The sequence below is a fragment of the Gadus morhua genome, chromosome 5, assembly GCF_902167405.1.
Source record: "Gadus morhua chromosome 5, gadMor3.0, whole genome shotgun sequence".
In the NCBI taxonomy this organism is placed as follows: domain Eukaryota; kingdom Metazoa; phylum Chordata; class Actinopteri; order Gadiformes; family Gadidae; genus Gadus; species Gadus morhua.
In genome coordinates, this window is record NC_044052.1 from 15,686,018 (window position 1) to 15,701,553 (window position 15,536).

Sequence of the window (15,536 nt, forward strand, 5' to 3'; positions counted from 1 at the left end):
TGCAGCATCAAGTTATAAGATAATTGTTCAAGCTTTTCTAACAATCTTTAAATATGTCTTAACATTCATTAATATTATCATTATATTATTATGTATATATATATTTTGTATTAGTATATGTATAACTAATCACTAAAATATATACCCGGAACGTAGAACGCCTAGGGCAATGAAAGGGTGCCGAGTCAGAGTCAACAGGGAACTCTTTTTAGTCATCCATACTTTTATTTTGTCAAGCAAAGTTTGAGACCAAAAGTGAGGAAAAGGAGATGGAGATGAGGGTTAGAAAGTTCAACAGAGAGAACGTCAACCATGAGCAATAGGCTGAATGGAGAGGGGAAGGGAGAGTGGCAAAGAGAGGTTGCGGAGGAAGAAAAAGGTACCGCATTGCATCAGGCCCAATTCGACACTGTTTTATTTTGTCTCGTTTCTTTCCATTTTTTTTTTTAGGTTTGTTAGGGGAACATCTTGGGTCCATGCTGGGCTAGAGAATGATGATGCGGTGGAACTCTTCTTCTCTCTCTCTCTCTCTCTCTCTCTCTCTCTCTCTCTCTCTCTCTCTCTCTCTCTCTCTCTCTCTCTCTCTATATATATATATATATATGTATATATATATATATATGTATATATATATATATATATATATATATATATATATATATATATATATATATATATATATATATATATATATATATATATCCCTCTCTCTCTCCCCCTCCCTCATTGCAGAGTCATCCTGGTTCAGTAATCCTTCCCCAGACCGCCACATAACGATCAGACCCAACATTTTTTCTCCCTTTCTTCTCCCTGTTGTTCTTTATGATCATGATGCCACACTCCTTTTTCTGTATCACTCTTCCTCTCCTTGTCTCTCCCTCTGTCTCCTTCTCGCCCGCCCTCTCTCTACTGCTCTCTCTTAGAAGTGTAGGCGGATTGTTCAGCACATTAACTGTTCTCTTCATGCCTGGGTTTCTTTTTTTTCATCTCCCACTGACCCTCAGGAAGAGAGAATGTCTCTGAAGCTCCCCTACACACACAAAGCAGGTGCTATCCTTTACATAAACCAAGACGCAGAGCAGAGCAAACTCTATAAGTATAACCCGTAATCTGAATCATAATAAATTTACAAACAAGGTCCTCTTTTCTTTCTCCCTGACCAAAGTCACTGGTTAATACTGGTCATCCTTCTTATATTGTGTTAAACATAATTGAAATTAGTATTCTCGGTTCATGTGCATTAATTGTAATAGAGCAATAGTAAAGTAATGGTGTTCTATATATGTTGCAGTCTCTTCTGAGTGAAGCCTGTTAAGGGCGGGTCTTGCTGTTGCTGTGGTTTGTCCTGGTGGAGAAATGACAAAGTGGGTGTGGCCTCATAACGCCTTCACTGCACCAAGCTACAAACTAGCCCCTCCCTCTATTCTCTCTCTCTCTCTCTCTCTCTCTCTCTCTCTCTCTCTCTCTCTCTCTCTCTCTCTCTCTCTCTCTCTCTCTCTCTCTCTCTCTCTCTCTCTCTCTCTCTCTCTCTCTCTCTCTCTCTCTCTCTCTCTCTCTCTCTCTCTCTCTCTCTCTCTCTCTCTCTCTCTCTCTCTCTCTCTATCTGTGTACTGCTGTCAAGCTTGGCCAGGTCTCTCTTGTAGAAGAGATTTGAATCTCAATGAGACTAAACCTGGTTAACTAAAGGATATAATAATAATAAATATCTCACTCTATGTCTGGGGATGGGGCCGATAACTGCATGCAAAGGAAAGAAAGTATTCCACCACACGTTTCTGGTGTACATGAATCCCACATTTATTGTAGACAGAAAAACGATGTTTTGTTTTTTTCTGGTCTGTTTTTGGTTACATTTAAAACCATCTTTTTTTTCTTATGAAAAACTGTAGCACCAGAGAGCGGCTTTTATTGCCCATTCTTTGTTTAAAAATGTCAATTTGTGCTATTTTTTGAGTTTTTGATCAGTACTGATTGTGGAGAGACATTTTCGTTCTTGTATGTAAAAAAAACTAGCACTTCATTTCTTTTTCCAGTCATTTTGCAAAACAAAATAGAGAAAACTGTATATCCTTTTTGCATTTTAACCACAACAAATACATTTAAAGCAAATCAAAATCGGGCGGCATTTAGCATAATCCAAGCAGGGAATTAAGCTTTATGATGAATATTATATATTTATATATTTATATGTTTACATATATATTATGTTTATATACAAGTATGGCACTTGATTACACAAAAAAGCAATAATAATAAGAAGAAGAAAAACACTTTTTCACAAATGAAAAGCAGTGGGCGCTTTGGTGTGTCCGAGAGAGAAATGATTAAGGTAGTCACAGACGTTTTGCGTATGCAGCAGTCCACCAAGAATGTGTCGCTAGAGAGTCAGCTAGAGAGCGATGGAATGGTTACATATGTTAAGGTCACGTGGTGCGACACAGGCCACTGAATACATGAAAGACGCTGATGTATTCAACTAGGGTTGTATCCGTAGTCATTTATATATCTGTGCATATATATGTATGTTTATATATCTATTATATAAATCTCGAATGGTGGGTTTTTTACCCCCATAGCCACTGTGGGGTTGGATGGAGTCACTTAAAGAGGGAGTGGTTAGGACGTTGTTTGTTGTTTTTTTGCTCGTAACACAGTTGGGGGAAAAGAAAAGGTTGACCTAAAACACCATCAATATCACACATATCGGATTAGGTTTGGGCTCTCAATTGTTCACCTCTTAGTGCAATTTTGCATTGACTCTCTTTAAGCACAACATGAACACGAGCCCACCAAGAGTAAAGGTGTGAACACGGGTCAGACGTGTCTCCATTCTTCAGAGCGTTACAGAGTAGAAACGTGACCAAAAAGTTGCATCAGTGCAATCATAAATATACGTCGACAAGCTTGTAAATTCACCCCCTCGCCGTGAAGTCATCATCAGACATAAACAAACAAACAAAAACAAAAACAGAACCAGAACTAAATCGCCCACTCGTATGTCATCATAACACATATCTAGGCGTGCGGAGCTGTCCCATCATGTCCATAATGGTCTTTCATTCATTATTAACATTTTTGTTTTTTTCATTTTTGTTTACTGCACATCTCTCTCATCTATCACTGTTTTTTTTTTCTCGTGCGTTACACATAAGCGGAGTCACTGGATTGAGTACGCCCGAAATTGGGCACACTCATTCTCGGCAAGTCTTTGTTTCGGATCTCATAGATGGACTTTCGTCGCGCCTGCACGCCCCGCACGGCCGTCTTGATCTTTCGCCAGCCCAGATGATTGAGTTCCGCCAGATTCAGAATCACACAAAACCCGCTGACGGCGAACATGAACACCAGGAACACGGTCTTCTCCGTGGGCCTGGAGACGTAGCACTCGACGTCTTTGATGCACGGGTATCGATCGCACTCGTACACGGACGGCACGTTGAATCCGTACAAGAAATATTGCCCCACCAGAAAACCGATCTCCAACGCGTTTCTGAACACCACTTGGATGATGTAGAACCTCGAGATTCCCTCCTGGCGCCTTAATTTCGACTTAGTTCTCATGGCCGAGTTCTGGATCTCCTTGACCTCCAAGCAGTCCGGCTCGGCCTCTTTGGTGGTGTTCTCCGTGTTCTGCAGTACTCCGTTCACGATGGTGCTCTTGGTGATCTTTTTGCTCTCTTCCCTCTTCATGGAGTCTTGGTCCTTGTCCAGCGTCAGGTACACCGTTGAGAAGCGCCGCTCCTTCTGCTTGGCCGACTGGTGCACCGAGTAGGTGATGAAGCACAGGCTCGGCGTGCACACCATGATAATTTGAAACACCCAGTATCGGATGTGTGAAATGGGAAATGCCTTGTCGTAACATGCCTGGTTGCAGCCCGGTTGTAAGGTGTTACACACAAACATGGTTTGCTCGTCATCATAGACAGTCTCTCCGACTATCGCTACGATTAAGATCCGGAAGATGACCACCACAGTGAGTAGGATCCTAAAAAGCAAGCAAACAAACAATGTAAAAGAGAATGAGGGGATATGGAGGGGTTAATAATGTATATGTCTATGTGTGGTGTGATTTTTTTTTGTATACGAGTTTGTGAGTGTGTTCTTCTTTTTTTATGCTGTTGCGCTCGTTTACAACCCAATTCGCTTGCGCGTTGGTTTAAGGAGCTGTCCAGTGCTGAATCCTGGGCGCTCTCTGTACGGTTCGTTCTTTGTGTGTGTGTGTGTGTGTGTGTGTGTGTGTGTGTGTGTGTGTGTGTGTGTGTGTGTGTGTGTGTGTGTGTGTGTGTGTGTGTGTGTTTGTGTGTGTGTGTGTGTGTGTGTGTGTGTGTGTGTGTGTGCGTGCGTGCGCGCGCGCGCGCATGTGTGGTTGTGCATGTTTGTGTGCCTGTGTGTGTGTTTATCCTTTAGAAATGACAGCGTGTGTTTTCAAATATATGTGTGTGTGTGTGTGTGTGTGTGTGTGTGTGTGTGTGTGTGTGTGTGTGTGTGTGTGTGTGTGTGTGTGTGTGTGTGTGTGTGTGTGTGTGTGTGTGTGTGTGTGTGTGTGTGTGTAGCCTAACGTGTTTCCCGTTAGGCTACTATCCTATGGGATACCGTGAATGAATGCGCCCTGGATCCACGCATCTTTAACAATGCGGCCACGGTAAATTGGTTAATTACACCAGCTCTTCGCCACACACCAACCTCTCCCGCCCGGCAACCACCCCCCCCCCCCCCCCCCCCCCCTCCAATAAGTGTTTGATACCTACTCAATACCACCGATAACAATGAATGGGTGAAATAATGAGTAAATGAGTGACACATGATCTTAGTTAAGTTTAAGGTGATCATAGTTTGGCAGCACCATCCCACGTCCTGGAGAGTTAGCTGGCACCATGAATTACGCTGGTTCGATGAGGAAGGAAAAATCCTGTGAAACAAGAAAAAAAATCCACAACACAGAAACGGGGGACTGGGGACCATGCTAAAGAGGATCCTGGAGGCTGCTGCATGTCTTCCCTTCGTCACGTCTCTCTCGTCTGTCTGGACGTGAATCTTACCTTCCTATCATAGTCGAGTGCTGCTGGACAGCAGCCTCCAGGAGCCTCTCTAGTATAGTCCATTCCCCCATTTCTGATCATCCGGAGAAGGCGAGGGCACAACGGCACTCAAATCCCACCAAAAATGGGCTTTTATTATTCCCCCCGCTCTGTGTTCTCCGGTCTCTGTCTTGCTCTCTCCCCTGCTCCCTCTCTCCGCGTGCGTCTCTGTTAAAGTGTCCCTTAATAATGTCCGGTTGGTTCGAGAAAACGCAGCGGCGAAGAAGAGATGCTGATGCTGATGCTGCGCTGCCGTCCTCTTCCTCTCTGTGTGCTCTCGTGGCGCGTTGTGGGCGCAGACTGTTTTGAGCGCTCTGCCGTGGCTGTCGAGCGCTCGCGCGAGGTTGCCCCACACTTTTTTCTTCTTGTCATGAGAATGTATGCGTGTGTGTGTGTGTGTGTGTGTGTGTGTGTGTGTGTGTGTGTGTGTGTGTGTGTGTGTGTGTGTGTGTGTGTGTGTGTGTGTGTGTGTGTGTGTGTGTGTGTGTGTGTGTGTGTGTGAGAGGGGGGTGGGGGCTGGGGGTGGGGGCTGGATGGGAGGGTTTGGATGGGAGGGTTTTGGGGGGAGGGTGGGGCTGATGGCTATAAGCCCTCCTCCTATTTTCGATCTTCAGATCAGGTTGATGGGTAGCGCGCTGCGTCTGGGCGGAGGCTGGAGGGAGGTTGTACGGAATGTGTTGCCAGCGCGTTAATCCGCCTTTAAGTAGTCCCCCCCCCCCCCCCCCCCCATTATCAACCCGACAACCCCCCCCCCCCCCCCCCCCCCCCCCCCCCCCCACACCCCCCTTGCGTCACGCGCAGCCCAGACAGCCAAAATAGTTCACCATGAGTAATCCTGGCTATCCTGACGGCGCTTCTTGAACCGCATGTTGAACTATTTTGGAGTATTTACTATTTTGGCGCAAACTCCGGACGTAGAGGACGTTTGGAGAGCAGTTATCACATGATTGACCGCGTCTTTGCGGGGCGGCAGCGGCGAAGGCACAGGGCGTTGGTTTTTACGCGCAGCACAATGACAAGAGGCTAGAGCTCTAAACCAAACTCGTCCTGTTCGTAAGCTACGTGTATATCCAAACGGGTGAGCTGCGTTGGCGATACCTCGATGTTCCGGCTTCATTTTTCTAACGGGGTATAGATGTTGTCTATGGCTACGGTTTTCACTACTGAATGAATGTCCTAATCGAATTGCCTTGCAGTTTGCCTGCACGCGCATGTCTGGCCGCGCGGAAGTGAAATACGAGCAGCATCTATAACCCCGCCCTGTTGCCCTCAGATGCTGGATGCATGGCTAATTCATTCAAATACAAAAATATACAAATAATGACATATTCCCTTTAAACTGATATGGTGTTTTTCGAGTTTTTGCAATACATGGGTTCAAGTTACATGAGGTTTCTCCCTGGTAGTATATTTAACAAATATTAATAAAAATGTAATTCATATATAAAAATGTTTTATGTTTGGGGATATCTTTCTAGGTAATCCATGATTACTGTTCTGTGTTTTCACTCAATCAAAGTATGCAAGGTTAACTTCCAATAAAGTGGCTTAGCTCTCCTGCGCTCACAGTGTTAATCTCTTCTTATTAAAATCGTTTATAACCTTTACTCAGCTATCACATGATTGAAGGGAAGAGGGCTGACCTCATCAGGAAAAAGAAAATATAGCAAACAGATAAATAGACAGATACAAGGCTAGATAGATAGACAGACAGACAGACAGACAGACAGACAGACAGACAGACAGACAGACAGACAGACAGACAGACAGACAGACAGACAGACAGACAGACAGACAGACAGATAGATAGACAGATAGATAGAGAGATAGCTAGAAAGATAGATAGACATATCGATAGATACAGCAATTGGTAAGTCATAAATTGATTGATGAATCGATTGATGGATAAATTGATGATTAAAGATAGTTGGATGGAGATAGATAGGTAGAATCTCTAACTATTACCACTTAATGTAATTCTTGCTGTAGCAGGAGACTTCTTGATGGTAGGCACCTGTACGGCGAAAGGAAGGCTTTCTTTGCAAAAAAAGAGTTCAATGGAAATCAGTAGTCTTGTTTATTAAAAATCTATACACATCCACATATAAACTTTATCATAGTTCAAACGAATACTGGTAGTTGAGGACAACAACTGAACCACTCGGAAAAAAAAGGTTTTAGAAGCACTTACTGTGGATGATGGCGGGCACAGCCTCATCGTACTCCTGCTTGCTGATCCACATCTGGAAGGTGGAGAGAAATGCCAGGATGGAGCCTCCGATCCACACAGAGTACTTCCTCTCTTTGGGAGCGATTATCCGAGGGAGACAAGAGGCCGAAACACCATTGTTTAATGTGGATCCTACACGTCAATGAACACTGTCTGGTTTGCGTACATGTGATTTTATTTTTCATTTCAATGTTTATAATAGTATTCTTTATTTCTTTGGATTTCCGTACAATCACACGTACCATTACATAAGCATACTCTGTTTAGATATTCACTGTTTATATTTTGCGGGGGTTATTTGCATATGTGTCTAAACCTTTCATTCTTTTTTCGGTCCTGCATTTGTACTGTACTTATCTACCTTTGATTAGCGTGGTAAAGGGCTGACCGAATAAAAAGCGTCTACACAACAAACTATTACATGAAAAACGGATCAATAAGCCACCTTGATCTCCGTGGTGCTGCACCAGGGCGGTGATCTCCTGTGGTCATCATGGCACGTGGTCAGCGATGCCTGGGTACACGGCGGTGCCCCCCGACAGGACGCTGTTGGCGTTCAGGAGCGGAGGTCGATGTCACACTCCATGGGGCTGTGGTAGGTGGTTTCGTGGATGCCGGCTGACTCCATACCTGCAGAAGGTCCGCTTTGCTAGTCGAGACACATTGAGTCATTTCCACAAGGTTTCTTTTGTGCAAAGCGGCTTATATATCTTTGTTTATATAATATAAAGGAACGTGTAATGGGTAGCCTGTAAATTTACATTTAGGGCATTTAGCAGATGCTTTATTCCAAAGCGACTTATTCTTAAAGAAGATAGAGAAACAATATATCGCTGTCGGTATAGTAAAAATGTTCATTGACAGAAGTGCAGAGCACTTACAATTGCTAGATTTACTCATTCCCTGTATACAACAAGATAGATAGGATAAGATGCTATACAATGCTAAGTACTATTTTATAAGTGCCAGGATGTACAACATACAATAAGTGCGTACATTGAGTGCCAGGGTGTACAACGTAAGATAAGTGCCTAAGAGGTGTGAGAGTAAGGGAGCAGAAGGGGCGTTGGTGGGTAGGGCAGGAGGCTATGCAGGGTCCAGGTGAACTCTGAACCAGTGAGTCTGGAGTCTCTTGCGGTTAGACCGCAACATATACGGCAGATTGACTGTTTCTTCAACAGTGAAGCCATCAAGATCCATAAAACCCTGATCCCTAGACGGTAAGAGATGTTCTAATGCAGGCTCTCTTGCGCACCTGTGCACCTGTTTTTGTTTAATGACATGACGTGACACACTGTTTTTTGTTTGCTGATGTGTTATTCAAAGGGGCTGGGTCCTGTTGACAGCTAAACAGGTGTCCAAGTGGCCCGTGCCGCAGAACAGCTGTGCTTGGGCCAGCAGCTGTCATCAAGTCAAAGATACTCTCCCCTTAGAAGCCATAGGAGAGCAGGTGGGTGGGTTATAGATCAAAGGTTCCCTGATCAGAGATAGGCCTCTATATATAGTCATATAGTCTCATGTCTCGTTATAGAGTCCCAGGGATTCAACAAGCTTTTCCATGCCCGAACCCTAGCCCCATCTGGGGGGGTTCTTGTGGCCCAGGACCTACCAAATATTTAGAATAAGCAATGTAATCTCATTACCATGTCTCAATAAGACAGATCGATAAGATGAATCCTACGTATATGTTGTTTTTCAAATACATAGTCCCCATTTCTGTCAAATGAAACAGACAAGGCATGTAGGCCATGCATACAATCATTTGTGAAAAATAAAGTTGATCAAAATGTTCCCGCTCTGTCCCCCTGCACGGACCCACTCACGGGTGTGTCTAGCGAGTGTCTAGCGAGAGTCTAGCAAGTGTCTTCTTGGGCCAGTGTCTAGCCAGTGTCTAGGAAGGGTCCAGCGAGTGTCTTCACTTACCAGTGTCTAGCCAGTGTCTAGGAAGGGTCCAGCGAGTGTCTTCACTTACCAGTGTCTAGCCAGTGTCTAGGAAGGGTCCAGCGAGTGTCTTCACTTACCAGTGTCTAGCCAGTGTCTAGCCAGTGTCTAGCAGGGTTGTCCAGCCAGGTTCCAGCCAGTGTCCAGCCAATGTCCAGCCAGTGTCTAGCCAGTGTCCAGCCAATGTCTAGCCAGTGTCCAGTCAGTGTCCAGCCAGTGTCAAGCCAGTGTCTAGCGGGTTTTCCAGCCAGTGTCCAGCCAGTGTCCAGGGAGTGTCTAGCCAGTGTCCAGGGAGTGTCTAGCCAGTGTCCAGGGAGTATCTAGCCAGTGTTTAGCGAGTATCTAGCAGGTGTTTGTTACGCACCGATGAAGGATGGCTGGAAGGGGGTCTCTGGGCAGCGGACGCTCGTTGCCGATGGTGATGACCTGACCGTAGGGTAGCTCGTAGCTCTTCTCCAGGGAGGAGGAGGATGCGTCTGGGGCATACACGTTCTCAAAGTCCAGTGCCACGTAGCACAGCTTCTCCTTGATGTCGCACACAACCTCACGCTCGGCTGTTATGACCACGTGTTTACGGTCAGTTCAACCATTCCTTGTGTTGTGCGTTAAAACTGTGACTAGCTAGTGTGTCTATCGGGTAAGGCGCGGCAGTTACACAGTCAGGGTCAGGGCTCAAACATACTCATGTATGCACTAACATGTACGCCATTTGATTAATATAACATTATATTTTAGTTATTTAAAGAGGTATTATTGTATATGATGATGTTTGTATAGTACAAGTATTTAACAAGTTTAATCAAAGAGGAGCTCTGGGCCCACCGGTGACTGACCTCGCTCAGTGAGGATCTTCAAGAGGTAGTCAGTGAGGTCTCGGCTGGCCAGGTCCAAGCGCATGATGGCGTGGGGCAGAGCATAGCCCTAGCTATATCGGCATGTTGTGGGACACACCATCACCAGAGTCCATTACCAATACCTGGAAGCAATCACACATGATGTTGTTTTTTTCAACACCAACATATGTTGTCAATATGTTGGTGTTGAACATATATGGTCATTCATTATTATTAAAATATGGGCTGTCCTCTTTCTCTCTCTCTGTCTTTTTCTCTCCCCCGCTCTCTCTGTATCCATCTCTCTCGCTCTTATTCTCTCTCTCTCTCTCTCTCTCTCTCCCCCCCCCTCTCTCTCTCTCTCTCTCTCTCTCTCTCTCTCTCTCTCTCTCTCTCTCATGCACACACAGGAGATTGTCTATAGACATTTCCCATTATGGCAGCCATTGCACTCCTAAACATCCCTGGAAGCAAGGATCCCTCTTCTTTGTTCCTTCTCAAGGTTTCCACAAGGAGGCACCAACCTTGGCTCAGGGTTATGCACTATCCCCTGATGTGGGCCCTGTGAAGCCGGGATTAAGGACTAGCCAAATCCAACAGCCTTGACTCGACCCTACCTGTCGTGTGCCCAGAGACGTTGGGAGACAGCACGGCCTGGATGGCAACGTACGCGGCGGGCACGTTGAAGGTCTCCAACATGACCTGGGTCATCTTCTCCCGGTTGGCCTTGGGGTTGAGAGGGGCCTTCCTCAGCAGGGTGGGGTGCTTCTCGCCCCACACTGCTGGGGGGGGGGGGGGTCAGGAGCAGGAACAGGATCGAACAGGGTGGTTAAGTGATGTTATATTGGGTGTTTTATGTTATTTTGTGAAGCTGTGTACTCGAGCCAAGGACTATGGATATTATTAGTTTTTTTATAAATGGGATTAGTTTATAATTACATGTAATTTAATTACAAATGTTAAGTATTATTATGATGAATGAATAAAAACTCTAAAGATAAGTCGGGCCGTTAAATATAGTTGGATTTGTAATTGAAACAGTAATTTAAAACATGTGAAGAGAAAAAAATTAAATTAAGTAACTAAACAAATTGATGATGGTGATTCAAACAAGAGAGCGCTCCAATGTAACCCTCATTGGTCAGTCGTGTTTAAAAATCCTTCATCCCTGATAAATCCATTCCAGGGCAGATCCGGGTCAGTTCTTAGTGGACTCATACTCACCAGATCAGTGCTGGTGCGGGACCTTGAGTCTGAAAACTGATGGGTGCCGAATAGCACCAATGAGGCAATTTATACTCTGACCCGTTTGTGTGTAGGATGTCATCCACAAACCCCCACTCCTATATCCATATTTGCCGGCTTCCGTCATGTCCATTAATGAAATAGGTAGGTCTCACTCATTTTACGCTAATGACACAATTACCAAGACTACTACACAACTCCCCCGCTTATTAATACTTTTTTTGTTGTTGCTGAATTGCAATGGGCAATTTATCAAAAAGCAAACGCCAAGATTACTTCAAAATGGAAAAAAGGGGTTCCATAGTTACACAAATAAAAGTGTTTTTTCTCGTTTGAGTTCGTACATTTGCGTCAGGAGCTCCAAAACAATATATCCACTTAGAGGCGCTCTACACGAAGAGGCTGCTGTGTCCACTGCAGCTGGCCAGAGCAGCTGCTGCCCGTTATCACAAGAACCCATTCCAAGAGGCCTTACTGTGGATCATCCCCTCTCAAGGAGGGGGCGGGAGTCCGCACACACACACACACACACACACACACGCACACGCACACGCACACACACACACACACACACACACACACACACACACACACACACACACACTCCTATCCTTTGTGTTTAATTGGATCATATCTACTCTTATCCATAACCTCATGAGGAGCTCGGGACGATGCTGTAATGGATGTGCTGGTATCGTAACATGACTAATGGACGTAAAGTACTACTATGTCTACTCTATCTGCTATATCTTCAAAGTATAGTATCATCAATCACAATGTAAACAAAGTGTACATCAGCTATGTGTTTTTGTCAAATTACAATAGGCCTATGTAATGTGTAGCCTACATATTAGTTTAACAATACCTTCAACTTAACCTCAGATTCAGCAATTTCTAACACGGGTCTTTGTTGTGTCTTTACTTATTCAAACAATTAATGAATAAAACATTTTCCTTTACACAAGACAGCTCTTTGGGTTAATATAAGCCTGCGTTCAGCATCATAGCCATGAAGAACACAATAACATCAGTTAGATGTGATATGTGTGGTACACTTTAAGTATCCTGCCCAAAAGATAATAACAAAGGAAAGGACGTTCCGGGTGACATTCCCAGTTTAGTGAAACATAATAACAAAGAAAAGGACGTTCCGGGTGACATTTCCGGTTTGGTGAAACAGAGAACAGCAAAGTCTAAAGGCTGTTTAACAACATTGGCTCATAGCGCAGCGAGTGGTCCCCTCTCCAACGAGGACAATACAAAAGGGCATGGCCGGCCATGAATCATACGTGGCTGTCACCCAATCCGACCCGCAGCCATACCCCTATGCTGGGCTGACTCTGTTCTCATCTTATGTCACCAACGATGCTCTTTACACCAACATCGTTCAGCTAACGCAAGCTCATTATTAAGCCCAATGCAAACTATAACGGCCTCCTGGGATCCACCTGGAGCAGAAACCATTTGAAATAGATATGAATTATATTTCAGGTAAGCACCTTGTTTAAACTACGACAGGATAACAGATGCACACGCATGCACTCATACATACACACAAACACAAAAACAAACACAAACACACAAAAGCATGCACGCACGAAGACACATCGATGGTCAGATTGTAGTCATGGTGATATAGAGGTGCCCAGGTCTTGTAGTCTCCCTGTACCAGAGAGTAGGTAGGTTTTAAAAGCAACCCTACATGACTTTAATTATTTTACGATAGCCCATATAACTCTCCTTAATCCCCAGTTGAGGTGGTACTCTGCATTATTCAACAGCCGGGATGGGACAATGAGGGAAAAACTGCCTGCTACGGAAAAAGAACGATCGTGATTGATTTCTAATGGGAATTTCAGATCATAAGCAGAACGCAAGCCCTTTTAAAACCCAGATTGTTGGCTTTTTTGCCTGGGCCAGGGCATCTGTATGTCAATCGATAAAAAAGACACACACACACACACACACACATACAGTATATATATACAGTATGGTAGCGTGTAAGTATTCCCTATGCTAGGGTTTTTCTCATATCCAGTTAATGAAAAATTACGAAAGCCTTTTTTTTTTACATCACATTGCCCTTGTATGTTTCATCGGCGAAGAAACTCATTAAAAGGTCGAGACTGAAAGACGACATGTAACACATTGATTAATGAATTTCTTTGTTTGTTTTTGTGCATATGTTGCGTGGGTGTTGTCTAATTCCAGCCAGACTATTGAGTGAAAATAAACATAGTTTTAGTCCTGATTCTGGATATCTGATGGGAGTAATTAAACAAAGTTAAATTGATTGAGCTTCAGGCTTACATCAGCATTTCGTAAATTGTATACATGAATATATATTATCTGTACATATATTCAAGATCATGATATATAAGCGACAAACAGGTCAAGCAGTGACTCTCTGGACTCAGGATTTCTTGCGATATGTCATTTTGGCAGATATTGATTGGCTACACACTTTGTCGTAAATAATTGCATTTCTGTCTTAATATCGTTTTGTGTTTCAAAGCATGTGGCAAACCACTGAGAACAATCTACAACTGATCGGTTTAGCTGAGTACCCGATTCATAATATTGAATAATTTTGTTATCGTAAAGTCCGGAATTCCTTATACTGTATCTCATCCCTTGTATATGAATGTGGATGTGCCTGTGTGTGTTTGTGTGTGTGTCCTTGCATATGTGTGTGTGTGATACGTAGGTGTGTCTCTGTGTTCAGAGTCCAACATCTTCATTCACTGCGAATGCAGAAGGGTGGCGTTAATTAACATTGGTAGTGAACTCTTAGGAACTCGGTCCTGTGGGAGAGATTGGCGTTATTCAAACAATCAGGGCCACACTGTGCCCCCTGGGTATGTGCTGAAGGACTGACAGAAGGCCAGCGCTGCAGAACACCAAGGAAGAAGGGACAGGAGGGAGGTAGCAAGAACGAAAGGAAGGAGACAGTAGAGGACAGCAGAAGAGGAACGGGAAAGTTAAAAGTCCCTTTGGGTGCAAACAGATTACCGATGCCGTGTGCAAGCACATACAGTATTTCCCGAACAACCATGCACACAAACACACGCACGCACGCACGCAGGCACGCACGCACACGCACACACGCACGCACGCACGCACGCACGCACGCACGCACGCACGCACACACACACACACACACACATGCACACAAAAACATGTACATAGACACACACACAGTATTATTTAAAATCAAGCAATATTACGATGCATCCCTGGTCTCACATTATCATAATACAATCTTCAATGCCAGATAGCCTGCTGCTCCTGTAGAAAAAGGAAACGTTAGCTAGAAGCCATCATTCTGTATCCCTTACTCAATTCACCACACGCAACAGTATACACAACAAGTCTATTTTGTTTGTGTGTGTGCGTGCACATTTGTTTATCTGTATGTGTGTGTTTGCGTATGTGCGTGTGGGTGTAATAGTGTGTGTGTGTCCCTGTGTACTGGCGTCGTGAGAGTGAAATTACAAAGCAGCGTGTGGTTAATTGGATGTGGAGGCCTACATATCCTCCCCCCGAGGTCTGCTCCGAGCCAACGGGGTTCCATCCCCAATTTGTGCACCTCATATAATATTCACCAGGCCAACACTATTTCTCTCCTCACTCTCTCCCCCTTCTCTTCCTACACTCCATTCAAATCTGTCTCCTGCCTTCTCTGGTTGCTTTCTCTTCCTCTATCCATGTCCATCTTTTTCATCATCCCTTTCTTTCCTAATCTGTCCCCCTCTCTTTCAATCTCTAGCATTCTCTCCGCCCCCCCCCCGTCCCCTGGTTGCATCCAACCACAACGCTGTCAGCTCAGCCTTCAGGCCCGTTCGGAGCTCAGACCGAGACGTAAGCACATCCGGTCAAAACTCCTGAGAAGAGAGAGAACCAAAGTTCACATTAAATACCACAGCAAGGTCCTACCAATAGGCAGGGACGCACTAGAATTTAATTGGATAGACTCGATATATACACTGTAACCATGACAACCTTGAACTAAACCAACGGTATTGGTCTGGGATTAGAGAGCAACATTGTAGCACAATATTACAACACAACTGTTGTTATACATAACCTTGCTGGTTGTGTTCTTCTGCTGTCATTTTTTTTGCCAACACAACCACAGAGCCAGGGAATGAGGCTAAGTCGCGCTTTGGATCTGCAAATGAAATATTCATGAATTAAATTTGAATATGT

At 44.4% G+C, this 15,536-nt stretch overlaps 1 protein-coding gene and 1 pseudogene across 1 annotated transcript; both read right to left on the reverse strand.

Annotated features, from left to right (window-relative positions):
- Positions 1-1,779: 1,779 nt before the first annotated feature.
- On the reverse strand, positions 1,780-5,467 carry LOC115544360 (gap junction delta-2 protein). Its single transcript, XM_030357265.1, has 2 exons — positions 5,040-5,467; positions 1,780-3,985 (listed from the first exon to the last, which is right to left on the reverse strand). The coding sequence occupies exons 1-2, from the start codon at positions 5,108-5,110 to the stop codon at positions 3,142-3,144; spliced, it is 915 nt and encodes a 304-aa protein (XP_030213125.1). The 5' UTR covers positions 5,111-5,467; the 3' UTR covers positions 1,780-3,141.
- Positions 5,468-7,255: 1,788 nt separating this feature from the next.
- LOC115544345 (actin, muscle-like) lies at positions 7,256-10,856 on the reverse strand (annotated as a pseudogene).
- Between the last annotated feature and the right edge of the window lie 4,680 nt (positions 10,857-15,536).

What these genes read in the sequence shown, in the direction of transcription:
- LOC115544360 (XM_030357265.1), bottom strand. Translation starts at nt 5,110, where the DNA reads ATGGGGGAATGGACTATACTAGAGAGGCTCCTGGAGGCTGCTGTCCAG. An exon ending in CACTCGACTATGATAGGAAG is followed by an intron (nt 3,986 to 5,039) that starts GTAAGATTCACG and finishes CTTGCTTTTTAG; the next exon opens with GATCCTACTCACTGTGGTGG.